General features: G+C 48.2%; 1 protein-coding gene across 1 annotated transcript; it reads right to left on the bottom strand.

Annotated features, from left to right (window-relative positions):
• On the bottom strand, positions 1-27974 carry GARS1 (glycyl-tRNA synthetase 1). The gene is made up of 17 exons (XM_072154411.1): positions 27703-27974; positions 18219-18320; positions 16246-16348; positions 15206-15347; positions 14670-14758; positions 14010-14086; positions 13773-13918; positions 12605-12754; positions 10255-10417; positions 10002-10166; positions 9631-9743; positions 7571-7711; positions 7252-7337; positions 4007-4116; positions 3467-3560; positions 398-588; positions 1-266 (listed from the first exon to the last, which is right to left on the bottom strand). Exons 1-17 carry the CDS (start codon positions 27898-27900, stop codon positions 141-143), a joined length of 2196 nt encoding a protein of 731 aa, XP_072010512.1. The 5' UTR covers positions 27901-27974; the 3' UTR covers positions 1-140.

Genomic DNA, 27974 nt, shown 5'->3' with positions numbered 1-27974 from the left:
GATGATCATCATACACAGTTTAATGAGATGGGAATGAGGTGACAGTCGGGAGCCTCCCTGCGAGCAGCGTAAGTGCCTGTTCCCTTAATTGTCAATTAGATAAAACAATTATTAACAGTAAAAAGTGGCGCCCCCTGCTGTCACTCCTCCGTCGTCTCCTTCTTTCCAGTCTCCTGCCCCTCAAACACTGGGTATTTCTGTTCCACCTGCGTCCAAGTGAGGAAACCGTTCGCCAAGTCTCGGACGATCCCCGGGAGCTCGGAAATCTGGAGAAATACAGAAATGGATATAAAATATCTAAGGGAAGCAAAGAAACCTTCCCCCAAGAGTCACATGACCCATCACAGCCCCAGGGGGCGTGGCCTCTCCGCATTGATCAGTGATAGGGGGTCATTACCTCGGCCCTGATTTGTCGCATTGTGTCGCGGTCTCTGAGCGTCGCCGTGTGGGGAGTGCGATTCACTGTGTCGAAGTCGATTGTGATACCGAAGGCGACACCAATCTCATCCGTCCGGGCGTAGCGCCTCCCGATGGATCCAGAAGAGTCGTCTACTTTGTGGGACACTCCATTCCTGGTTAAAGCTTCAGCTGTTAAGAGAAATATCAGTATCATGAATGTCATATGCCCTGTGACATCACTGTGTGTATAATCCTGTACTGTGACATCACTGTGTGTAGTATCCCTGTACTGTGACATCACTGTGTGTATTATCCCCTGTACTGTGACATCACTGTGTGTATTATCCCCTGTACTGTGACATCAATGTGTGTATTATATCTGTACTGTGACATCACTGTGTGTATTATCCCCGTACTGTGCCATCACTGTGTGTATTATCCCCTGTACTGTGACATCACTGTGTGTATTATCCCCGTACTGTGCCATCACTGTGTGTATTATCCCCTGTACTGTGACATCACTGTGTGTATTATCCCCTGTACTGTGACATCACTGTGTGTATTATCCCCTGTACTGTGACATCACTGTGTGTATTATCCCTGTACTGTGACATCACTGTGTGTATTATCCCTGTACTGTGACATCACTGTGTGTATTATCCCTGTACTGTGACAACACTGTGTGTATTATCCCTGTACTGTGACATCCCTGTGTGTATTATCCCTGTACTGTGACATCCCTGTGTGTATTATCCCTGTACTGTGACATCCCTGTGTGTATTATCCCTGTACTGTGACATCCCTGTGTGTACTATCCCTGTACTGTGACATCGCTGTGTGTACTATCCCTGTACTGTGACATCGCTGTGTGTACTATCCCTGTACTGTGACATCGCTGTGTGTACTATCCCTGTACTGTGACATCGCTGTGTGTACTATCCCTGTACTGTGACATCGCTGTGTGTACTATCCCTGTACTGTGACATCGCTGTGTGTATTATCCCTGTACTGTGACATCGCTGTGTGTATTATCCCTGTACTGTGACATCGCTGTGTGTATTATCCCTGTACTGTGACATCGCTGTGTGTATTATCCCTGTACTGTGACATCGCTGTGTGTATTATCCCTGTACTGTGACATCACTGTGTGTATTATCCCTGTACTGTGACATCACTGTGTGTATTATCCCTGTACTGTGACATCACTGTGTGTATTATCCCTGTACTGTGACATCACTGTGTGTATTATCCCTGTACTGTGACATCACTGTGTGTATTATCCCTGTACTGTGACATCACTGTGTGTATTATCCCTGTACTGTGACATCACTGTGTGTATTATCCCTGTACTGTGACATCACTGTGTGTATTATCCCTGTACTGTGACATCACTGTGTGTATTATCCCTGTACTGTGACATCACTGTGTGTATTATCCCTGTACTGTGACATCACTGTGTGTATTATCCCTGTACTGTGACATCACTGTGTGTATTATCCCTGTACTGTGACATCACTGTGTGTATTATCCCTGTACTGTGACATCACTGTGTGTATTATCCCTGTACTGTGACATCACTGTGTGTATTATCCCTGTACTGTGACATCACTGTGTGTATTATCCCTGTACTGTGACATCACTGTGTGTATTATCCCTGTACTGTGACATCACTGTGTGTATTATCCCTGTACTGTGACATCACTGTGTGTATTATCCCTGTACTGTGACATCACTGTGTGTATTATCCCTGTACTGTGACATCACTGTGTGTATTATCCCTGTACTGTGACATCACTGTGTGTATTATCCCTGTACTGTGACATCACTGTGTGTATTATCCCTGTACTGTGACATCACTGTGTGTATTATCCCTGTACTGTGACATCACTGTGTGTATTATCCCTGTACTGTGACATCACTGTGTGTATTATCCCTGTACTGTGACATCACTGTGTGTATTATCCCTGTACTGTGACATCACTGTGTGTATTATCCCTGTACTGTGACATCACTGTGTGTATTATCCCTGTACTGTGACATCACTGTGTGTATTATCCCTGTACTGTGACATCACTGTGTGTATTATCCCTGTACTGTGACATCACTGTGTGTATTATCCCTGTACTGTGACATCACTGTGTGTATTATCCCTGTACTGTGACATCACTGTGTGTATTATCCCTGTACTGTGACATCACTGTGTGTATTATCCCTGTACTGTGACATCACTGTGTGTATTATCCCTGTACTGTGACATCACTGTGTGTATTATCCCTGTACTGTGACATCACTGTGTGTATTATCCCTGTACTGTGACATCACTGTGTGTATTATCCCTGTACTGTGACATCACTGTGTGTATTATCCCTGTACTGTGACATCACTGTGTGTATTATCCCTGTACTGTGACATCACTGTGTGTATTATCCCTGTACTGTGACATCACTGTGTGTATTATCCCTGTACTGTGACATCACTGTGTGTATTATCCCTGTACTGTGACATCACTGTGTGTATTATCCCTGTACTGTGACATCACTGTGTGTATTATCCCTGTACTGTGACATCACTGTGTGTATTATCCCTGTACTGTGACATCACTGTGTGTATTATCCCTGTACTGTGACATCACTGTGTGTATTATCCCTGTACTGTGACATCACTGTGTGTATTATCCCTGTACTGTGACATCACTGTGTGTATTATCCCTGTACTGTGACATCACTGTGTGTATTATCCCTGTACTGTGACATCACTGTGTGTATTATCCCTGTACTGTGACATCACTGTGTGTATTATCCCTGTACTGTGACATCACTGTGTGTATTATCCCTGTACTGTGACATCACTGTGTGTATTATCCCTGTACTGTGACATCACTGTGTGTATTATCCCTGTACTGTGACATCACTGTGTGTATTATCCCTGTACTGTGACATCACTGTGTGTATTATCCCTGTACTGTGACATCACTGTGTGTATTATCCCTGTACTGTGACATCACTGTGTGTATTATCCCTGTACTGTGACATCACTGTGTGTATTAGGATAACCTGTAGACACTTACACAGCTCCTTGACAAATGGCATGAACTCCTGGTTTTGGCTTAGAGGAAGCACCGAACATTTATATGGAGATACAACGGCTGGGAAACTAAAATACTAAAAAGAAGGGAGAGAAAAAGAGAAGACGCGTTACCGACTGCAGTTATCAAATCTCTAACCAACACATAAACCCTTCATCACAGCCCAAACCTGCTCCCTTCCCCCTCCACAGACCTCTATGTTATGTGATACCCAGAAGTGCAATCATAGCTCCACCCACTCCCTCCCCATAGACTTCTATGTTATGTGATACCTCCTAATACAATCATAGCTCCACCCCCTCCCTCCCCATAGACTTCTATGTTATGTGATACCTCCTAATACAATCATAGCTCCACCCCCTCCCTCCCCATAGACTTCTATGGCATGTGATACCCCCATTTGCATACTTTTCCCAGGAATCTTTGCACCACAAGAGATTAGCAGGTAGCCGACTCCTTGTGGGAGAGATGATGACAACCCCCCACCTCACCCCCAAAGTCGGTCAGCGCCCCCTTCCTTACCGTCCTCTGCTCGTCCCCCTGTCGGACCTGGAATGTGTGCTCGAAAACCGTGTACATGATTCTTCCCAGACCAAACGAGGGCTCAATCACGTTTGGTACAATTTCCTCAACTGAGAAGCAAAAACAGAGAAGTCGATGAGTGAAAGGCCAGAGGCCGACAGGAGGTCACAGCGTCGCCCTGACCCCATTCATATCCCCCATACACAGAGACAGGGCTTGTTTTTTGCAGGACATCTCATACTTTCTATAGATCCCGAGGGGCATGAGATTTACAGACAGTGAAGGGGTTAAGGGGCAATGTGTTTATCATCTAAAGGCCATGGTTTTCCAGCAGCCGTATGGGGACTTGTGTTATGCAGGATGGAGTGCAGTCTCTATGGTCACACCTGCTGACAGGTTCCCGTTAAATATATTGCACCTGTTTGGAGAATCGGACATTTCATCGGCATCTACAGATTCTGTTTATTTAGTGATCATTTTTTCGTCTCGCTTTAAGCTCTTTATGTTTTGGAGAAGTCGACCCCCGGATCCCGCATCCCCGGCAGTTACCATGGAGACTGCTGAAAGCCGCGGCGAGCCTCTCCTGCGCAGTGATTGGAGCGTGGGACGCGGGGTCAGCGCAACTCACCGGCTTATTCTTCTCATGATCATTGTGGTAAGCGCCAAACAATGCCACGAGCCCTGGAGCCCCCCGTACAAGGACCACAAGGGGGTCTGACTGGACGAGCCCTGGAGCCCCCCCCCCCCCAGTACAAGGACAGCATGGAGGTCTGACTGGACGAGCCCTGGAGCCCCCCCCCCCAGTACAAGGACAGCATGGAGGTCTGACTGGACGAGCCCTGGAGCCCCCCTGACACAAGGGCCACGGAGCTCTGGCTGGGACCACCTTCCCCCTGCACAAGGACCACGAGGGGGTCTGACTGGACGAGCTCCCCCCCCCCCCATCCCCCATGAGGATCTGACTGGAAGCACCCTCCTCAGCAGCACGGGGGTATTTCGGAAGCCACTTACCCTCTGGTGAACAGTTATGGGAAATCTGAATGAGCATTGGTGGAAGGAACAGAGAACCTTCCTGCAGCACAGAGTATTTCAGTGAGGAAGTACTGGTCTTATGGGAGTAAGAGTATTTCAGGAAAGGACCCCACATAATACATGGCACAGTCAGCCAGTAGTACAGAGTATTTCGGGAAAGGACCCCACATAATACATGGCAGTGTCAGCCAGCAGCACAGAGTATTTCAGAAGAGGACCCCACATAATACATGGCAGTGTCAGCCAGCAGCACAGAGTATTTCAGAAGAGGACCCCACATAATACATGGCAGTGTCAGCCAGTAGTACAGAGTATTTCAGAAGAGGACCCCACATAATACATGGCACAGTCAGCCAGTAGCACAGAGTATTTCAGGAAAGGACCCCACATAATACATGGCAGTGTCAGCCAGTAGCACAGAGTATTTCAGGAAAGGACCCCACATAATACATAGCAGTGTCAGCCAGTAGCACAGAGTATTTCAGGAAAGGACCCCACATAATACATGGCAGTGTCAGCCAACAGGACAGAGTATTTCAGAAGAGGACCCCACATAATACATGGCAGTGTCAGCCAGTAGCACAGAGTATTTCGGGAAAGGACCCCACATAATACATGGCAGTGTCAGCCAGCAGCACAGAGTATTTTAGAAGAGGACCCCACATAATACATGGCACAGTCAGCCAGTAGCACAGAGTATTTCAGAAGAGGACCCCACATAATACATGGCAGTGTCAGCCAGTAGTACAGAGTATTTCAGAAGAGGACCCCACATAATACATGGCAGTGTCAGCCAGTAGTACAGAGTATTTCAGAAGAGGACCCCACATAATACATGGCAGTGTCAGCCAGTAGCACAGAGTATTTCAGGAAAGGACCCCACATAATACATGGCAGTGTCAGCCAACAGGACAGAGTATTTTAGAAGAGGACCCCACATAATACATGGCAGTGTCAGCCAGTAGCACAGAGTATTTCAGAAGAGGACCCCACATAATACATGGCAGTGTCAGCCAGTAGCACAGAGTATTTCAGGAAAGGACCCCACATAATACATGGCAGTGTCAGCCAACAGGACAGAGTATTTCAGAAGAGGACCCCACATAATACATGGCAGTGTCAGCCAGTAGCACAGAGTATTTCGGGAAAGGACCCCACATAATACATGGCAGTGTCAGCCAGCAGCACAGAGTATTTTAGAAGAGGACCCCACATAATACATGGCACAGTCAGCCAGTAGCACAGAGTATTTCAGAAGAAGACCCCACATAATACATGGCACAGTCAGCCAGTAGCACAGAGTATTTCAGGAAAGGACCCCACATAATACATGGCAGTGTCAGCCAGCAGCACAGAGTATTTCAGAAGAGGACCCCACATAATACATGGCAGTGTCAGCCAGCAGCACAGAGTATTTCAGAAGAGGACCCCACATAATACATGGCAGTGTCAGCCAGTAGCACAGAGTATTTCGGGAAAGGACCCCACATAATACATGGCAGTGTCAGCCCGTAGCACAGAGTATTTCAGAAGAGGACCCAACATAATACATGGCACAGTCAGCCAGTAGCACAGAGTATTTCAGAAGAGAACCCCACATAATACATGGCACAGTCAGCCAGCAGCACAGAGTATTTCAGGAAAGGACCCCACATAATACATGGCAGTGTCAGCCAGCAGCACAGAGTATTTCAGAAGAGGACCCCACATAATACATGGCAGTGTCAGCCAGTAGCACAGAGTATTTCAGAAGAGGACCCCACATAATACATGGCACAGTCTGCCAGTAGCACAGAGTATTTCAGAAGAGGACCCCACATAATACATGGCAGTGTCAGCCAGTAGCACAGAGTATTTCAGGAAAGGACCCCACATAATACATGGCAGTGTCAGCCAGTAGCACAGAGTATTTCAGGAAAGGACCCCACATAATACAGGGCACAGTCAGCCAGTAGCACAGAGTATTTCAGGAAAGGACCCCACATAATACATGGCAGTGTCAGCCAGTAGCACAGAGTATTTCAGGAAAGGACCCCACATAATACAGGGCACAGTCAGCCAGTAGCACAGAGTATTTCAGGAAAGGACCCCACATAATACATGGCAGTGTCAGCCAGTAGCACAGAGTATTTCAGGAAAGGACCCCACATAATACATGGCACAGTCTGCCAGTAGCACAGAGTATTTCAGCACACAGTAACAGAGGGCAGTACCATGTATCGTTTTCTGAAACTTCTTCACCCCGACCATGTCCTTTGTCAGTAGAAAAGTTTTCCCTTCAGTTTCAATAGTGAATTCCCTGCAAATAGAGGAAGAGCGTGAGATGAGCGCAGGACCATGTTCTCTCTGGAGAGGAGACTATGCGCCCCCTGCAGGACAGGAGTGGAGCCCCCCGCAGGACAGGAGTGGAGCCCCCCGCAGGACAGGAGTGGAGCCCCCCGCAGGACAGGAGTGGAGCCCCCCGCAGGACAGGAGTGGAGCCCCCCGCAGGACAGGAGTGGAGCCCCCCAGCATGTAGCAGGAAGCCCTCACCCTTTTTCTTCCAGAAGTTTCTCCATCTCGGAGACGTAGCAGGCGTCGCAGATAGCGAGATATTCCATCGCCAGCTTGGCGTCCTTCTTGTACGCTTTGCCGATCGCTCCCTTATTGGCCTCAAACTGGACGACGTTTATGGTTTTGTGCAGTGGAGTCAAGGAAATAAGCAAAAAAGGTTCATCCGCAACACTGAAAATTCACTGCGGCCCTGATCCAGCATCCAACAATGACCCCCACCCCCTGAGATTGTCACCTGTACATACAGGGCTGACTGACAAACCCAGGTGCAAAGGGTTAATAAGTGGCCTCCTGGTTCTGATCAGACACTGTACAGATACTCCATGAGACAAACCCAATACCTATAGATTGTATGGGATTCTATCGCCACCTGCAGGCAAAGAGTGGCACAACATGAATTACATCATATTATATTATAATGCACAGTGAATCCATCCACACATTCAAAAAATGTAAAAAATCCTCATCTGCAACTATACCCAGAGCTGTAATCACAATGCACCTACATCAGACACCTATACCCAGAGCTGTAATCACAATGCACCTGCATCAGACAACTATACCCAGAGCTGTAATCACAATGCACCTGCATCAGACAACTATACCCAGAGCTGTAATCACAATGCACCTACATCAGACAACTATACCCAGAGCTGTAATCACAATGCACCTACATCAGACAACTATACCCAGAGCTGTAATCACAATGCACCTGCATCAGACAACTATACCCAGAGCTGTAATCACAATGCACCTACATCAGACAACTATACCCAGAGCTGTAATCACAATGCACCTACATCAGACAACTATACCCAGAGCTGTAATCACAATGCACCTACATCAGACAACTATACCCAGAGAAGTAATCACAATGCACCTACATCAGACAACTATACCCAGAGAAGTAATCACAATGCACCTACATCAGACAACTATACCCAGAGAAGTAATCACAATGCACCTACATCAGACAACTATAGCCAGAGCTGTAATCACAATGCACCTACATCAGACAACTATAGCCAGAGCTGTAATCACAATGCACCTACATCAGACACCTATAGCCAGAGCTGTAATCACAATGCACCTGCATCAGACACCTATAGCCAGAGCTGTAATCACAATGCACCTACACCAGACAACTATACCCAGAGCTGTAATCACAATGCACCTACACCAGACAACTATACCCAGAGCTGTAATCACAATGCACCTACACCAGACAACTATACCCAGAGCTGTAATCACAATGCACCTACATCAGACACCTATACCCAGAGCTGTAATCACAATGCACCTACATCAGACACCTATACCCAGAGCTGTAATCACAATGCACCTACATCAGACACCTATACCCAGAGCTGTAATCACAATGCACCTGCATCAGACAACTATACCCAGAGCTGTAATCACAATGCACCTGCATCAGACAACTATACCCAGAGCTGTAATCACAATGCACCTGCATCAGACAACTATACCCAGAGCTGTAATCACAATGCACCTACATCAGACAACTATACCCAGAGCTGTAATCACAATGCACCTACATCAGACAACTATACCCAGAGCTGTAATCACAATGCACCTACATCAGACAACTATACCCAGAGCTGTAATCACAATGCACCTACATCAGACACCTATACCCAGAGCTGTAATCACAATGCACCTACATCAGACAACTATACCCAGAGCTGTAATCACGACGCACCTGCATCAGACAACTATACCCAGAGCTGTAATCACAATGCACCTACATCAGACAACTATACCCAGAGCTGTAATCACGACGCACCTGCATCAGACAACTATACCCAGAGCTGTAATCACAATGCACCTACATCAGACAACTATACCCAGAGCTGTAATCACAATGCACCTACATCAGACAACTGTACGGAGACCAATGAGATTAAATGCAAGTAACCAGAGCAAACTCAAGGCAGATGCTGAACAAGCAGGCGCTGCAGGGAGATTGCTGCTGTGAAGGAAGCAGATTATAAAGTCAGATGTTATAGATTATTTGTAAGGATATGGGTTCCTTGAGCGGTTTCTCAGCCACGAGCGGCACTTTCGTAGCTCTGGCGTGGCAGGAAAGATCGTAACAGGAACGATCGGCACAGCCGACGATTTCTATCCATCCCTAGGATTGGAATAAAAGGGAGACAATTAGGAGAGAGCAGCAAATTATCAGAGGAAAAAGGTAAAAATTCCTGGTCTAGGTGCAGAAATCAGACGCACATTGCAGTTCATAGCACTGACCACTAGATGGCGACCAAACAATGAAGAAAAGTTTCCCATAGTTGTATATAGGGGGCTCCAGAGCACCTAACCCAGGAGGAGGGTCAAGGGGGCCATTAAGGGGACCCCCATTAGGGTTGATCAGATTCCGGATACTCACATAGGAGGTTTTAGACTCTGCGTCCCAGCAGTCGCAGGCGTAATGTGCCATCTCGTTCTCCATGTGCTGCCGGAATCTCAGCTTCTCCGGAGAGATTCCGACTTTAGTGAGGTATAAATAGATCCTTCCGATGAAGTATCCCAGGACAGAGTTGTTAATGACACCCTGCAATCACAAAGTCAGGTCTGAATACAGGCCAAAGGGAGTCAAACCCCCTAAGATTGGGGGTGATAATGGGGGGGCTCCATCTAACCTGTTCCACCGCGTCCCCAAGCCTCATCTTTTTGGCGGACTCCCCGCTGAGCTGCGCTTTGGAGGAATATAACAGGATGTTCAGGTCGGCCACGTTCTCAAACTTGGGGTGATTCTTCTCACTGGGGTCCACAAAGTGCTCGATTTCTGCCATCGTGAATTCCCTGCAAGAGAAAGAATCAAGCTCAACCGTTACATTGCAACAATCAGGATCAAAGCTCTGCTGCGCTTCAGGAGACGTCACAATGGTATATGTGCTGCACAGCACCTCCGGATGTGACTAGAGTATAGAGAACTAATGGGGCAAATGATCAGGACGGATTAGAACAGGGATCAAAGTTTTCTCTGTGGGCCGGGGCACTGATGGGGTTAATCACCGTCACCTGATGCATAGAATTAGTCATTTATATTATGTATTCATATAACACCCATCATCATCACCTACACCCTCAGAGACAGGCCCAGTCATCAGCATTACCCCGTCTAACCGGCCAAATTACCGAATTACTGAGAAGCAGCTCAGTGCAGAGAACACAACAACAGCAGGGTCAGGATACACCCCCAAAAGCACTTATATCACAGTCCTGCTGCTACTAACAACATACACAATGGTCTGATTACACATCTCCACAGAAACAAAGCCTAACGTTGGCTGCACAGAGCACAGCAGTGTGAGGATACTCCTGCAGTGCACTTGGAGAAGCTACAATCCTGGAATATAAATCCCTATATCACAGTCCTGCTGCTACTAATAACATACACAATGGTCTGATTACACATCTCTCCAGGGACAATACATAACACTGGCTGCAGAGAGCACAGAGCACAGCAGTGTGAGGTCTGATTACACATCTCTCCAGGGACAATACATAGCACTGGCTGCAGAGAGCACAGAGCACAGCAGTGTGAGGTCTGATTACACATCTCTCCAGGGACAATACATAACACTGGCTGCAGAGAGCAGAGAGCACAGCAGTGTGAGGTCTGATTACACATCTCTCCAGGGACAATACATAACACTGGCTGCAGAGAGCACAGAGCACAGCAGTGTGAGGTCTGATTACACATCTCTCCTGGGACAATACATCATTCTGGCTGCAGATAGCACAGAGCACAGCAGTGTGAGGTCTGATTACACCTCTCTCCAGGGACAATACATAACACTGGCTGCAGAGAGCACAGAGCACAGCAGTGTGAGGTCTGATTACACATCTCTCCAGGGACAATACATAACACTGGCTGCAGAGAGCACAGAGCACAGCAGTGTGAGGTCTGATTACACATCTCTCCAGGGACAATACATAACACTGGCTGCAGAGAGCACAGAGCACAGCAGTGTGAGGTCTGATTACACATCTCCCCAGGGACAATACATAACACTGGCTGCAGAGAGCACAGAGCACAGCAGTGTGAGGTCTGATTACACATCTCTCCAGGGACAATACATAACACTGGCTGCAGAGAGCACAGAGCACAGCAGTGTGAGGTCTGATTACACATCTCTCCAGGGACAATACATAACACTGGCTGCAGAGAGCACAGAGCACAGCAGTGTGAGGTCTGATTACACATCTCTCCAGGGACAATACACAACTCCGCCTGCAGTTTCTATGGTCACACCTGCTGACAGGTTCCTTCAAAGTAGATAAATCTGCCTTGCAATACCAGACAAGGCCTGTTCTCAAGAAATCACTGCTGGAGATCTGAGGGGTCTTCCCACCCAAACCATGAAATCCCAATATGTGTCATGGCTGAGAGTTTGTTACAGTTGTATCCAGACTGGGTAATCCTTTCCGAGTTAACCCCATCGGAAGCAAAAAAAAAAAAAATCTCTTGCCCCCTTCCTATTAGTTACAAAGTTGTAAATTGAAAGGACCAGGTACCAGAATTGTAACAAACCCTCAGCTGTGCGAAAGAGTAGGGAAAAATTAGAATGTCGAGTCTATTGGAAATGTGTGGAAAGTTTCTAAATATAAAAAAAAAAAAAAAACGATAGGTGTGCAGTGCTGACAGCTGCAGGAAGTAAAATATAAATTGGCAAATTATCGAAGACCCAAAATTAGGATCCAATGAAACGTGACAATTCAGTTTTACTTCCTGTTCTGCGATGTGTGGGGTAATAATAATCAAATTATTGGGTCCAACACCCGGCAACCCGACAGATCTGCTGCTCTCATCCGCTGATACATATAGGATAGAAAAGGATGCAGACATCGCCCCTCTGGGTAGTGGTCAGAGCAGGTTACTGCAGATCACTTTGTATTTTTTGAAATGGGATATAGGATTGAAGACTTGGGGTGCAGGAGATTTGTGCCCCCCTATATATACACAGCGACCACCCCAGGACCTACCGTACTCTAATGAGTCCGGAGCGAGGGGAGATCTCATTCCTGAACGAGTTCCCGATCTGAGCAGCAGCGAATGGCAGTTTTCCCTGATTAAACTCTAAGAGACGCTTGAAGTTGAGGAAGATTCCTTGTGCAGTTTCTGGTCTCAGATACCTGGTGCAGGACAGAAGAGATAAGAGTTAGGAAAATACACAGGAAAGACGAGTCATCTGCCCCTCACCCCTGCAAAGCTATGAACCACCATAGAGAACCTGTCACCAGATGTTACCCCACTAAACTCCCAGAGCCCTCAGATCAGGAATTCCCTCTTATGTGGAATCTCATCCACTTACCTATAAAACAAAATCTCCCCAAAGATAAATCTGACTCTTCTTACCTCAATTTCACACGAGACGAGTCAAGTTTATTGGCTGCTGGGGAAGTGTCACTTCAGAGCCGCTTATCTTCTGTTCCATAGCACCTAGAAATATCCTACTGGTGTCATATTTAAGATAAGGATCTCATCTTTCAGGTCACATTAAGCTTATGGCTTTGTGAGCTACAGAACCAGAGATACACGCAGCTAAAGAAATACAAACTGCAAGAGAAAGATCCACTTCCCACCTATTTTTTTTAAATGACCTTTATGTGCAGTTCTGTAGATCACATCACCTGTGTTCTGAAAGACGAAATCCTTCTCATTAATATGACACCAGCAGCTGGTTTCTAGGTGCTACAGAACAGAAGATAGGGGCTTCTAAAGTGACCATCCATCTGCAACCGCTAAACTTGACTCATCTCATGGGAAATTAAGGTGAAAGAGTCATATCTGAGCTAAATGTAAATGCTGCAGAATAGAACTGGACCCGTCACAACTACTAATAAGGGTGCAGGTAATCTGTATCAGGATCAAGGGATATAAGCACCCAGATACCACCCCCCACCACTCTGCAGCTACTGAGGGTCTATGGTTATAGCTTGCAGCTGGGGTCTCTAACTTTCTCGGATGTTGTTCCTCTTCCGAGATCACAATTTAAACCTCTAGATCCAAATATTCAATCAAATGTGATCTTCCCCAGTGACCGGCTGCCAGGGAGAACTATCATAGGGAGCGAGACGAGTCATATTAGCTCCATGAGAAACTGTATGGCTCAGAAGAGTAGTATCTGGGGTGCAGGGATCGCTGACTCACCCTGTCATGTTACCCCCGGGACCGATGGACGTTTGGAACATGAGATTGAAGGACACTGGAGGTGAAAGGTCGTTCTGGGTGATGGGAGATTTCACATTGTATTTGACGAAGAGATCCGCCAGGTCTTGCTGGCCGTAGTTGTCCATCTGTGTGAGATCAGGGGTTTATTATAGAGAAACGCAGATCAATGCACCCATGTAATACCGTAACAAGAGGAGGAAGGGGTTAACAGCGCACCTGCGTGAGGACGCTCTCCATCTCCGCTTTCTTCTCCGCCGCGCACTTCTTATCAGACATCAACTTCTGAAGGTGAGCTGCGGAGAGGAAAAAAAAAAGACCACAAATCATCACAAAAATGAGTTATTAAGGGGTTAATCCACCTCAACCTTCACCCACGTGACCCACCATGGACTCACCCTACGTATCCCAGCAGAAAGGGCTGGCATCATCATATGGTGCATCTGGAGTATGGCGGCTCTGTGACGTGCTGCCATATGGTGCATGTGGATCTCCACTACAACCCCTAGCATGCCCACCGTGTGCATGCTGGGGGTTGTAGTGCTGGAGACCACAGATCCAGATGCACTATATGGCAGCACGTTACGCAGCCACCATCATGAGGACTGAGGACTTTATAGAATAGGGGGGGGGGGGGGGGCCCTCTTAACCCCAAAATGCACAACTACTCCAATCATTCTGTATAGGGCTGAGAGATCACTGTACTAGGCGACCGCCATCCATCCTATAGACGAGCCTGTAGGAATACATCAGCCGCCATTCTCCTGAGTGTTGGGGTCCCAGCAGTCGGACCCCCAGTGATCAGCAGATTATCCCCTATTGTATGGATAGTGGTTAGCCGTGCAGCTGGTGCCTAACTCTTTGGAAAGGTTCACCTACCCTTGAGCAGATGGTCGGCCCTGAAGCATTCTCCGTTCTTCACGTCTTTTACCATGAAATCGGCAAACTTGTCCACGTGTCCGGACGTCCTGCGGGAAAGACAAAGAGGGGGGTGAGGACTAATGCAACTACACGGAGGGTCCGAGGGGTCTCCAGCCCCATCACTGCACAACCGAGGGGAGGAACGTCATAGGAACAAACGTCTATACAATGTATTCACAGAGAGAATGACATCCTACAACGTCACAGGGTCTGACTACACCCGCTGCCAGTGTAGTCAGACCATTAGGAGCTGTATACATATATATACACACGGTGATACAACCATTCAGGTCATACAATTGTTAGCAGAAGGTTTGCAGCTCCTGCAGGAGGAGAAGTTCTAAGCAAATGCAGAGACCAGTTCCTAATCTCTGACAAGATCTCTGATTGCCTTCACTGAATAGAAGCACATAGGCCAGGAGACTATAGGTACACATCACGCTATATGTGCCTCTGGTCTGTATAGGAAGGACAGGAGGGCAGAGGATCATTACTTGAGGACGGTCTCGGGGGTGAGCATGGTGCAGTCGATCTCCAGGATCTGCTCCTCTTGGATGAAGTGCTGCCTCCACGCCTGGATGATGTTGTTCTTTAAGGCGCATCCGACAGGTCCGAAGTCATAGAGACCGCTGACCCCTGCAATCACAAGTCCAACACATCAAGATCACATATACATACATATATATATATATATATATATATATATATATATATATATATATATATATATATATATATATATATATATATATATATACATATACATATACATATATATATGACTGCTCAAGTATCCAACTAATACACAGCAATGCACAGAGCACAGCAGTGTGAGAGCACAACCCCCAGTGCACTAGGAGAAGCTACAATCCTGGCATATTTCGCAGTCCAGCTGCTACTAACAACATACTAGTCCCTCCCTCCAATTGCTCCATATGACTTATTGTACTCTGGAATGTAATATTATATTTGTATATGTCCCCTATGAGTTGTAAAGCTACAGCATATTTTGGCACTATAGAAATAAAGATTATTATTATTACACATCTCTCCAGGGATATATCACTGGCTGCAGTCTGTCTGGTGGCAGCTGCTGACAGGTTCTGCCACCCTAGTTTTAATTAAAGTCTGGAATAAGAATAGTAATTTCCGAGAGGCTCAGCACCAGGAATGTCCGGTAACCTGCTGCAGTCTATATATGTAAATGAGGTTACACACGGCGCCAAATAACCCAAACATAAAAGACACAACCCGTAATTATAGAAGGATCACACCCAGGGAGGTCCAAGAGCCGGATAATAAGCTGCAGTTATGGAGAGCGGACACTAGAGGGAGCTGTACGGAGAGCACCTCCATTATTCTGGGGGCAGAGAACCCTTGGTCCTGTGATCAGTCACAATGTATCCACTTATCAGATACAAGTGTAATAAGCCCCGGGCCAGGGGAGGTTCTGGGGGAGTCCAGGCTCTCAGCCCACATCTACTACATCTATGTGACCTCACTGACCCCCAGGTAACAGCCACAAGTCACCTACCCCCGTATATAGCAAAGGCCTGGTCATAGAAGAAACGCCTTTTAAGTGTGTCTTCCATCTTGGTTCTGTCCACGATATCATCCTTGGGTTGTAGAGACAATTCCTAAAATAAGAAAAACTGATGATCAGCAATAACTACAAATAGATGAATTTACAACTTTCTATGATTATAATGAGGACTTTATACTGTCACCAGAGCTGCACTCACTATTCTGCTGCTGGTGCAGTCACTGTGTACATACATGACATTACTTATCCTGTACTGATCCTGAGTTACATCCTGTATTATACCCCAGAGCTGCACTCACTATTCTGCTGCTGGTGCAGTCACTGTGTACATACATGGCATTACTTATCCTGTACTGATCCTGAGTTACATCCTGTATTATACTCCAGAGCTGCACTCACTATTCTGCTGCTGGTGCAGTCACTGTGTACATACATGACATTACTTTTCCTGTACTGATCCTGAGTTACATCCTGTATTATACCCCAGAGCTGCACTCACTATTCTGCTCCTGGTGCAGTCACTGTGTACATACATGACATTACTTATCCTGTACTGATCCTGAGTTGCATCCTGTATTATACTCCAGAGCTGCACTCACTATTCTGCTGCTGGTGCAGTCACTGTACATACATGACATTACTTATCCTGTACTGATCCTGAGTTACATCCTGTATTATACTCCAGAGCTGCACTCACTATTCTGCTGCTGGTGCAGTCACTGTACATACATGACATTACTTATCCTGTACTGATCCTGAGTTGCATCCTGTATTATACTGCAGAGCTGCACTCACTATTCTGCTGCTGGTGCAGTCACTGTGTACATACATGACATTACTTACCCTGAGTTACATCCTGTATTATACCCCAGAGCTGCACTCACTATTCTGCTGCTGGTGCAGTCACTGTACATACATGACATTACTTATCCTGTACTGATCCTGAGTTACATCCTGTATTATACTCCAGAGCTGCACTCACTATTCTGCTGCTGGTGCAGTCACTGTGTACATACATGACATTACTTATCCTGTACTGATCCTGAGTTACATCCTGTATTATACCCCAGAGCTGCACTCACTATTCTGCTGCTGGTGCAGCCACTGTGTACATACATGACATTCCTTATCCTGTACTGATCCTGAGTTACATCCTGTATTATATTCCAGAGCTGCACTCACTATTCTGCTGCTGGTGCAGTCACTGTGTACATACATGACATTACTTATCCTGTACTGATCCTGAGTTACATCCTGTATTATACCCCAGAGCTGCACTCACTATTCTGCTGCTGGTGCAGTCACTGTGTACATATATGACATTACTTATCCTGTACGGATCCTGAGTTACATCCTGTATTATACCCCAGAGCTGCACTCACTATTCTGCTGCTGGTGCAGTCACTGTGTACATACATGACATTACTTATCCTGTACTGATCCTGAGTTACATCCTGTATTATACCCCAGAGCTGCACTCACTATTCTGCTGCTGGTGCAGTCACTGTGTACATACATGACATTACTTATCCTGTACTGATCCTGAGTTACATCCTGTATTATACTCCAGAGCTGCACTCACTATTCTGCTGCTGGTGCAGTCACTGTGTACATACATGACATTACTTATCCTGTACTGATCCTGAGTTACATCCTGTATTATACTGCAGAGCTGCACTCACTATTCTGCTGCTGGTGCAGTCACTGTGTACATACATGACATTACTTATCCTGTACTGATCCTGAGATACATCCTGTATTATACTCCAGAGCTGCACTCACTATTCTGCTGCTGGTGCAGTCACTGTGTACATACATGACATTACTTATCCTGTACTGATCCTGAGTTACATCCTGTATTATACCCCAGAGCTGCACTCACTATTCTGCTGCTGGTGCAGTCACTGTGTACATACATGACATTACTTATCCTAGAATCACATATAACTTCCATCTCCTCTTACCTTGGCCTCCAGGGTTCTCTTCCTGGCCTTGAGTTCTGCCACGGCCCGATCCACATCCACCTGCGGAGCTTTCTCTTCTTTCAGATTTCGGACGAGGTCGCCCTGTACAGAGGGGAGAGAGATTGTCTATTGCAGGTTTTGTTCCATTTTCTATCCTTAGTCATGTAAACAGAACAGATATATCGTAAGTCCAAATACATTGTGATACGTGTGTGAGGTGTAACAAGTGTATCACCTCCATGCTTTACACTGCAGGCTGCACTCAAAACTGGGGAAACATTGGAATTCAACCAAATTATGCAAAAGTTCAATTCCTTTATTTATATTTTCATCAAGTTTTCCGGTAAACCCCATGTTTTGACTTCTCCTAAGCAACCAGAGACGCCCGGCGGGTGACTAGTCCTGGGCGATGAATCACTATAGCGCGGCGGGTGATCTGCTTATTCTGCAGCTAATGAGCCAAATCCAGCGATTTTACATCCTAATCCCATGTTATTACTCAGACAGAGGCTCCACCCAAGTGCAAAATGCGGCCCCGCTGTAGACAGCTGAGGGTTTGTTTCAATGTATCAGTTTCTAAAGTCTAAGTTCGAGATTTTGAACGCTACATCAGAAGAGTGTCCGCAATGATACATTGTAACAAACTCTGCAGCGCTACATATGGACAAGAGTGTTTCGACTTCGTGACGGCCAACAAGGGAGATTAAAAGCTGCAGAAAGTTTTACAACACCAAAAAGTTATAAAGAAATAATGGGGGTCTTCAAATTGGGAGCGGTTTCTGTGCAACCCCTTTAGAGAGCAAATGATTTCACCCAAATCTCAGCTGTGAGGCTACAAAAGACGACGCACAAAATTAGAGATATTGTAAGACTAGATATAACTGTCCCAAAATTTAGCTGTAAGAAGTTTAGCGCTTGTAAAAATATTTCACACAAACAGCGCCGCTATTGTCCACAGGCTGCATGTGGTATTGCAGCTCAGATCCACTGAAATGAAAAGGGGATGAGCTGCAATACCAGACACAACCTGCACACAGCGGTGGCGCTGTTTTGGTAATGAAGGTTTTTCTACATAACGGAGCACTGTGGACATATCGGCAATATCCAACAAATTTGCTAAATTTTCCGGTGATATATATTTCCCCGAAATTGGCTCATTTAAAGGGGCGGCGGCTATAAAATGCCATCTCCCTGCGGAGGTTGTTGCATCAGACTCTGGACGTTCGCCTCCTCTCTCCTCTGTCATTACTTCTTTCTGTTCTGCAGAGAAGACGGGAGAAAACGTGGCAGGAGGAGGCGCCTGGGGGGAACCTCATTCCTGGCTCCTCAGACTGGGGAAGGGGGTGGAAGAGTCTGCAGGAGGCAGCGAAGCGACGCTCTGCAGAAGAACATATGGGAATCCTGGAGCAGGACACGTCTACACCATCACCCCCCCAAAAAGGGGAGGAGGACAGGGGGGCACAACTATACAACAAATCATGGCTGACCTGACGTGACACCGTGACCCCAGATTAAGGGTCAGATCCCAACTTCCTAGTTTTAAAACACAGAGGTCAGAGCGTCAAAATGTAGTGATGGAAGACACTTAGTAATGTATCAGTAAGTGATACATTCCACCAATTAGGCCATATACAATACAACACAACTTTATTGATCCCTGGGCAGAGGGGGGGGGGGGTTATTTTGTGCACTGGTCCAGAAGAAGTTACCGTCTGACAAGTAATGGGAAAACCAATGCTGGCGCTAGTGTAGTGATGGGGGAGGTGTCCGAGTAAGAAGTGACTTTTATTATAACTCCATATCCAACGATCGAGGAAATACAGTTGTAAAAGTTATGCAAATTAGCCTGGGGGGCTCAGCCTGCCCGGTGGTGGAGTAGGAGCCGGTCATCGGGAGTGTCAGCCTGCGCCGCGGTGTTGCATGCAGGCAGAGGGGATCGGCGTCCCGTGGTGTCGTGGCATCCGAGTGGTGTCCGATAGGCCTCGGGGGAGTCGCAGGCGGCAGGGCAGTGGCACGTGGCACGTGGCTGCGACCTCGGCAGTTACACAACTTGTTCCTGTTGCTTCCAGGCTGCTGCCTCAGACTTCGTGGCCTGGACTATAACGGTTGGATGAGAGACCAGGGTACCACATGTAGAAGCTGACCGGATCTGGAGGCTGGAGAGAGTACACAGGCAGCCACCTATCACAGCGCCATCTTGAGAAATTAAGTGATGCAATATCCCAGCGAGTAGACCGTATCGACCAGTTATCAACCCATGTCAGTTAGTAATGGTTTATCCCAGGTATCACACCCTTCTGATCGCTGGGATTTATCATAAACTGACCAGCAGGGTACAATATCTGGGATATAACATTACTAACTGATTATATCGCTGGAATGTGCCATTACTAACTCACTGACAGGGTCTGATTGCTGGGCTATACCATGTGGATCAGTAATGGTATATCATAGCGACCAGACACGGTCAATTAATCAGTTAGTAATGATGTATCCCAGATATCACACCCTGCTGTTATGGTACATCCCAGCGATCAGACCCCTCCGATCAGATCGTTCTGGTACATCCCAGCGATCAGACCCCTCCAATCAGATCGTTCTGGTACATCCCAGCGATCAGACCCCTCCGATCAGATCGTTCTGGTGCATCCCAGCGATCAGACCCCTCCGATCAGATCTTTCTGGTGCATCCCAGCGATCAGACCCCTCCGATCAGATCGTTCTGGTGCATCCCAGCGATCAGACCCCTCCGATCAGATCGTTCTGGTGCATCCCAGCGATCAGACCCCTCCGATCAGATCGTTCTGGTGCATCCCAGCGATCAGAGCCCTCCGATCAGATCGTTCTGGTGCATCCCAGCGATCAGAGCCCTCCGATCAGATCGTTCTGGTGCATCCCAGCGATCAGAGCCCTCCGATCAGATCGTTCTGGTGCATCCCAGCGATCAGAGCCCTCCGATCAGATCGTTCTGGTGCATCCCAGCGATCAGAGCCCTCCGATCAGATCGTTCTGGTACATCCCAGCGATCAGAGCCCTCCGATCAGATCGTTCTGGTGCATCCCAGCGATCAGAGCCCTCCGATCAGATCGTTCTGGTACATCCCAGCGATCAGACCCCTCCAATCAGATCGTTCTGGTACATCCCAGCGATCAGACCCCTCCAATCAGATCGTCCTGGTACATCCCAGCGATCAGACCCCTCCAATCAGATCGTCCTGGTACATCCCAGCGATCAGAGCCCTCCGATCAGATCGTTCTGGTGCATCCCAGCGATCAGAGCCCTCCGATCAGATCGTTCTGGTACATCCCAGCGATCAGAGCCCTCCGATCAGATCGTTCTGGTGCATCCCAGCGATCAGAGCCCTCCGATCAGATCGTTCTGGTACATCCCAGCGATCAGACCCCTCCGATCAGATCGTTCTGGTACATCCCAGCGATCAGAGCCCTCCGATCAGATCGTTCTGGTGCATCCCAGCGATCAGAGCCCTCCGATCAGATCGTTCTGGTACATCCCAGCGATCAGAGCCCTCCGATCAGATCGTTCTGGTGCATCCCAGCGATCAGACCCCTCCGATCAGATCGTTCTGGTGCATCCCAGCGATCAGAGCCCTCCGATCAGATCGTTCTGGTGCATCCCAGCGATCAGAGCCCTCCGATCAGATCGTTCTGGTGCATCCCAGCGATCAGAGCCCTCCGATCAGATCGTTCTGGTACATCCCAGCGATCAGACCCCTCCAATCAGATCGTTCTGGTACATCCCAGCGATCAGACCCCTCCAATCAGATCGTTCTGGTACATCCCAGCGATCAGACCCCTCCAATCAGATCGTCCTGGTACATCCCAGCGATCAGACCCCTCCAATCAGATCGTTCTGGTGCATCCCAGCGATCAGAGCCCTCCGATCAGATCGTTCTGGTACATCCCAGCGATCAGAGCCCTCCGATCAGATCGTTCTGGTGCATCCCAGCGATCAGAGCCCTCCGATCAGATCGTTCTGGTACATCCCAGCGATCAGAGCCCTCCGATCAGATCGTTCTGGTGCATCCCAGCGATCAGAGCCCTCCGATCAGATCGTTCTGGTACATCCCAGCGATCAGAGCCCTCCGATCAGATCGTTCTGGTACATCCCAGCGATCAGAGCCCTCCGATCAGATCGTTCTGGTACATCCCAGCGATCAGAGCCCTCCGATCAGATCGTTCTGGTACATCCCAGCGATCAGAGCCCTCCGATCAGATCGTTCTGGTACATCCCAGCGATCAGAGCCCTCCGATCAGATCGTTCTGGTACATCCCAGCGATCAGAGCCCTCCGATCAGATCGTTCTGGTACATCCCAGCGATCAGAGCCCTCCGATCAGATCGTTCTGGTACATCCCAGCAATCAGACCCCTCCGATCACATAGTTATGGTACATCCCAGTAATCAGACCCCTCCGATCACATAGTTATGGTACATCCCTTCATGATCATTTAGTTATATCCCAGTAGCCATATTATGGTATATCCCATCTCTATATCACTCACAGACTTTAAACGATTCCAAACCAATAGAGTTTTTACAAGATGACCCTGTGACCCCTCTTCCCATGCCGCCCCCTTGTACATACATGACCTGGGATGATTGTATTTAGCCACTCATCCCTGTGTAATGTCCTGGGTGAGGACAATGGATGATCGGTCCTGCTGCCTGTCCTGACCTCCTGGGCTGGGGTCACAGTCATCACATATACAAGGCTCATGAGGTCGTCACCTGGAAAGACACTTCCCCTGCAGTCTGTCCTCTATTACTCTCTGTTATCAGCCAATCAAATGAGATCTTATAGTCTTGGTTTTCATCGCTACATAGCAGTATGAACAGAGACTGCAACCCAGCTTCCCCAGCACCCTGAATGACAATATATGTACAATGTTTTCCACCCCATTCTCAGCTTTAGCTTTCAATTATCTGGAAAGCTGCATGACAATATAATCATTATTAAAGACAATAGCACCCAGCTTTCCAAGGATCCTGACACATCAAATGCTACCAAGGTCCAAAGAGTCACAATCTGGTATCATTACATAGCTAAACAGGATTTACTTTTCAGAGACTAGGCAGCAATATTCTCACTGCCACACAACTTTACTAGTATCCTGAATGGTAAATTAGACAAAGTTTAATCTCACATCTACCACGCTGTGGCCATCAGACTCATCCAGAGGTCCATATGGAATTCCATAAATTAGTGTAAATTATTCCAATATAAGCCACCCAGATTAGATAGAGCACCAGTATACAGGGCACCCAGATTAGATAGAGCACCAGTATACAGGGCACCCAGATTAGATAGAGCACCAGTATACGGGGCACCCAGATTAGATAGAGCACCAGTATACGGGGCACCCAGATTAGATAGAGCACCAGTATACGGGGCACCCAGATTAGATAGAGCACCAGTATACGGGGCACCCAGATTAGATAGAGCACCAGTATACGGGGCACCCAGATTAGATAGAACACCAGTATACGGGGCACCCAGATTAGATAGAACACCAGTATACAGGGCACCCAGATTAGATAGAACACCAGTATACAGGGCACCCAGATTAGATAGAACACCAGTATACAGGGCACCCAGATTAGATAGAGCACCAGTATACAGGGCACCCAGATTAGATAGAGCACCAGTATACAGGGCACCCAGATTAGATAGAGCACCAGTATACAGGGCACCCAGATTAGATAGAGCACCAGTATACAGGGCACCCAGATTAGATAGAGCACCAGTATACAGGGCACACAGATTAGATAGAGCACCAGTATACAGGGCACCCAGATTAGATAGAGCACCAGTATACAGGGCACACAGATTAGATAGAGCACCAGTATACAGGGCACACAGATTAGATAGAGCACCAGTATACAGGGCACCCAGATTAGATAGAACACCAGTATACAGGGCACCCAGATTAGATAGAGCACCAGTATACAGGGCACCCAGATTAGATAGAACACCAGTATACAGGGCACCCAGATTAGATAGAACACCAGTATACAGGGCACACAGATTAGATAGAGCACCAGTATACAGGGCACACAGATTAGATAGAGCACCAGTATACAGGGCACACAGATTAGATAGAACACCAGTATACAGGGCACCCAGATTAGATAGAGCACCAGTATACAGGGCACACAGATTAGATAGAGCACCAGTATACAGGGCACCCAGATTAGATAGAGCACCAGTATACAGGGCACCCAGATTAGATAGAGCACCAGTATACAGGGCACCCAGATTAGATAGAGCACCAGTATACAGGGCACCCAGATTAGATAGAGCACCAGTATACAGGGCACCCAGATTAGATAGAGCACCAGTATACAGGGCACCCAGATTAGATAGAGCACCAGTATACAGGGCACCCAGATTAGATAGAGCACCAGTATACAGGGCACCCAGATTAGATAGGACTGACCTCCAACATATAGCCCAACCCCTGAGGATACAGGTGCGAACCCCAATATACAATGTGACCTCAAATTATATGACTGGAGCCCAGCATACAGTGCACTGCATCACATTATATAATGGATATTGTGTCAAATTATTAAGTCTACCTGCAGATAATACAGGACTGACCCCTAATATATACGGTGCACCCCCAAATTATACAGGACTGGTTCCTGATATATACAGTGCACCTCCAGATAATACAGAACCCTAATATATATGGTGCACCGCCAGATTATACAGGACTGACCCCTAATATGTATAGTGCACCCCCGAATTATACAGGAGTGGATCCTGATTATATACAGTGCACCCTCAGATTATACAGGACTGGCCCCTTATATATAATGCACCCCTAGAATATATAAGACTAGAATTATATCCAGATTCCAGAGCGGACCCCATTACACAGGGCACCCCTGGGATTATTTAAAATTGGATACAATAAAACAGACAGCTAAATCCCATTAAATAGTGCCCCGTCATCTGACACAGGACTGGACCCTACTATGCTCATTATAAAGCCCCCCCTTCCTGATTATATAGCAGTGGAGGCGAACCTATGGCACGGGTGCCAGAGGTGGCACTCAGAGCCCTTTCTGTGGGCACCCAGGCCTTCACCCCAGCACAGAGTTTGCCAGACAGGACTCAGGGCTTCCTCCGGTGGTACAGTACAGCCCAGGACTTGCCATTTTAAAGCGACATCCCTGGCTGCCGGGGTTACAGCAGGAACAAGAAGGTGTGGATAGAGACATTATTGTGGAGCTCCTGCTCTGGGAACTGTGATTCTTCCTCTTCAGGGAACCCTGCAAGGAAGCTAAAATCCAAATGTCTTCTTCATCATCTTTCTATTGTATTGGTGAACTCATTTCACCAATATGATTGAAACCTGAGATACAGCAATGATTAATTAATTAAGTTAGTGCTTAAATTGTCATGTTGGCACTTTGCGACATATAGATGGGACCCTACTACGCATCATACCCCCACATTTCATGACTGGACTGATTATACATTGTACCCCCAAATTACACAGGACTAAACCCATCATATAGACCTCCCCTTATTAGAGAGGAAGAGACCATATTGTATATTGCACCCTGAGTTTTCATACCAGACCCCATTACATTATGTAGGGATCACTACAGACTCTGGAATGAATCCTGATATAAACCCTGCAGAACACAATGGTAACACCTGTACCCCACATCCCCCCAGGATAGAGGGGACCCCTGCACAATGGTAACACCTGTACCCCTGGATAGAGGGGACCCCTGCACAATGGTAACACCTGTACCCCACATCCCCCCAGGATAGAGGGAACCCCTGCACAGTGGTAACACCTGTACCCCACATCCCCCCAGGATAGAGGGGACCCCTGCACAATGGTAACACCTGTACCCCACATCCCCCCAGGATAGAGGGGACCCCTGCACAATGGTAACACCTGTACCCCTGGATAGAGGGGACCCCTGCACAATGGTAACACCTGTACCCCACATCCCCCCAGGATAGAGGGGACGCCTGCACAATGGTAAGACCTGTACCCCACATCCCCCCAGGATAGAGGGGACCCCTGCACAATGGTAACACCTGTACCCCACATCCCCCCAGGATAGAGGGGACCCCTGCACAATGGTGACACCTGTACCCCACATCCCCCCAGGATAGAGGGGGCCCCTGCACAATGGTAACACCTGTACCCCACATCCCCCCAGGATAGAGGGGACCCCTGCACAATGGTAACACCTGTACCCCACATCCCCCCAGGATAGAGGGGACGCCTGCACAATGGTAAGACCTGTACCCCACATCCCCCCAGGATAGAGGGGGCCCCTGCACAATGGTAACACCTGTACCCCACATCCCCCCAGGATAGAGGGGACCCCTGCACAATGGTGACACCTGTACCCCACATCCCCCCAGGATAGAGGGGGCCCCTGCACAATGGTAACACCTGTACCCCACATCCCCCCAGGATAGAGGGGACCCCTGCACAATGGTAACACCTGTACCCCGCATCCCCCCCAAGATAGAGGGGACCCCTGCACAATGGTAACACCTGTACCCCACATCCCCCCAGGATAGAGGGGACCCCTGCACAATGGTAACACCTGTACCCCACATCCCCCCCAAGATAGAGGGGACCCCTGCACAATGGTAAGACCTGTACCCCACATCCCCCCAGGATAGAGGGGACCCCTGCACAATGGTAACACCTGTACCCCACATCCCCCCAGGATAGAGGGGACCCCTGCACAATGGTAACACCTGTACCCCACATCCCCCCAGGATAGAGGGGACCCCTGCACAATGGTAACACCTGTACCCCACATCCCCCCAGGATAGAGGGGACGCCTGCACAATGGTAACACCTGTACCCCACATCCCCCCAGGATAGAGGGGACCCCTGCACAATGGTAAGACCTGTACCCCACATCCCCCCAGGATAGAGGGGGCCCCTGCACAATGGTAACACCTGTACCCCACATCCCCCCAGGATAGAGGGGACCCCTGCACAATGGTAAGACCTGTACCCCACATCCCCCCAGGATAGAGGGGACCCCTGCACAATGGTAAGACCTGTACCCCACATCCCCCCAGGATAGAGGGGACCCCTGCACAATGGTAAGACCTGTACCCCACATCCCCCCAGGATAGAGGGGACCCCTGCACAATGGTAACACCTGTACCCCACATCCCCCCAGGATAGAGGGGACGCCTGCACAATGGTAACACCTGTACCCCACATCCCCCCAGGATAGAGGGGACCCCTGCACAATGGTAACACCTGTACCCCACATCCCCCCCAAGATAGAGGGGACCCCTGAATCGTCATGAATAATCTCAGTGCACCCCAAGCTGATTTACCAGCAATAGCCCCCAGCCCCTACATGTGCCCTGCACCCCCATATGAGGAGGGTCCTGCACCCCCATATTAGGAAGGTTCTGCACCCCAATATTAGGAGGTTCCCCACATCCCCCTCCCTCACCTGCTCTTTGACCGCCAGCCTGAGGGGCGCCAGCTGCTCCTCCACATTGACCTCCATGACTGGGGGGGCTCTGGGGGGCGCCGGGTGCTTGGAGACTTTGGTGATCCGGGCAGAGGCTCGGGCGTGCCGGGTGTGCGCACACAGGGAGCCGGGCAGATGTCGCAGAAGAGCGGGGAGGGACCTCAGCAGCACGAGCATCACATCCCACACCTCACTGCATGATGAAATCTGCCGCAACGACCGCCGCAAAGCGACCAGCGCCGCCGCGCTCT

Source organism: Engystomops pustulosus, chromosome 5 (assembly GCF_040894005.1).
Source record: "Engystomops pustulosus chromosome 5, aEngPut4.maternal, whole genome shotgun sequence".
NCBI classification, from domain to species: Eukaryota; Metazoa; Chordata; class Amphibia; order Anura; family Leptodactylidae; genus Engystomops; species Engystomops pustulosus.
This window is presented reverse-complemented; position numbering and strand designations above follow the sequence as displayed.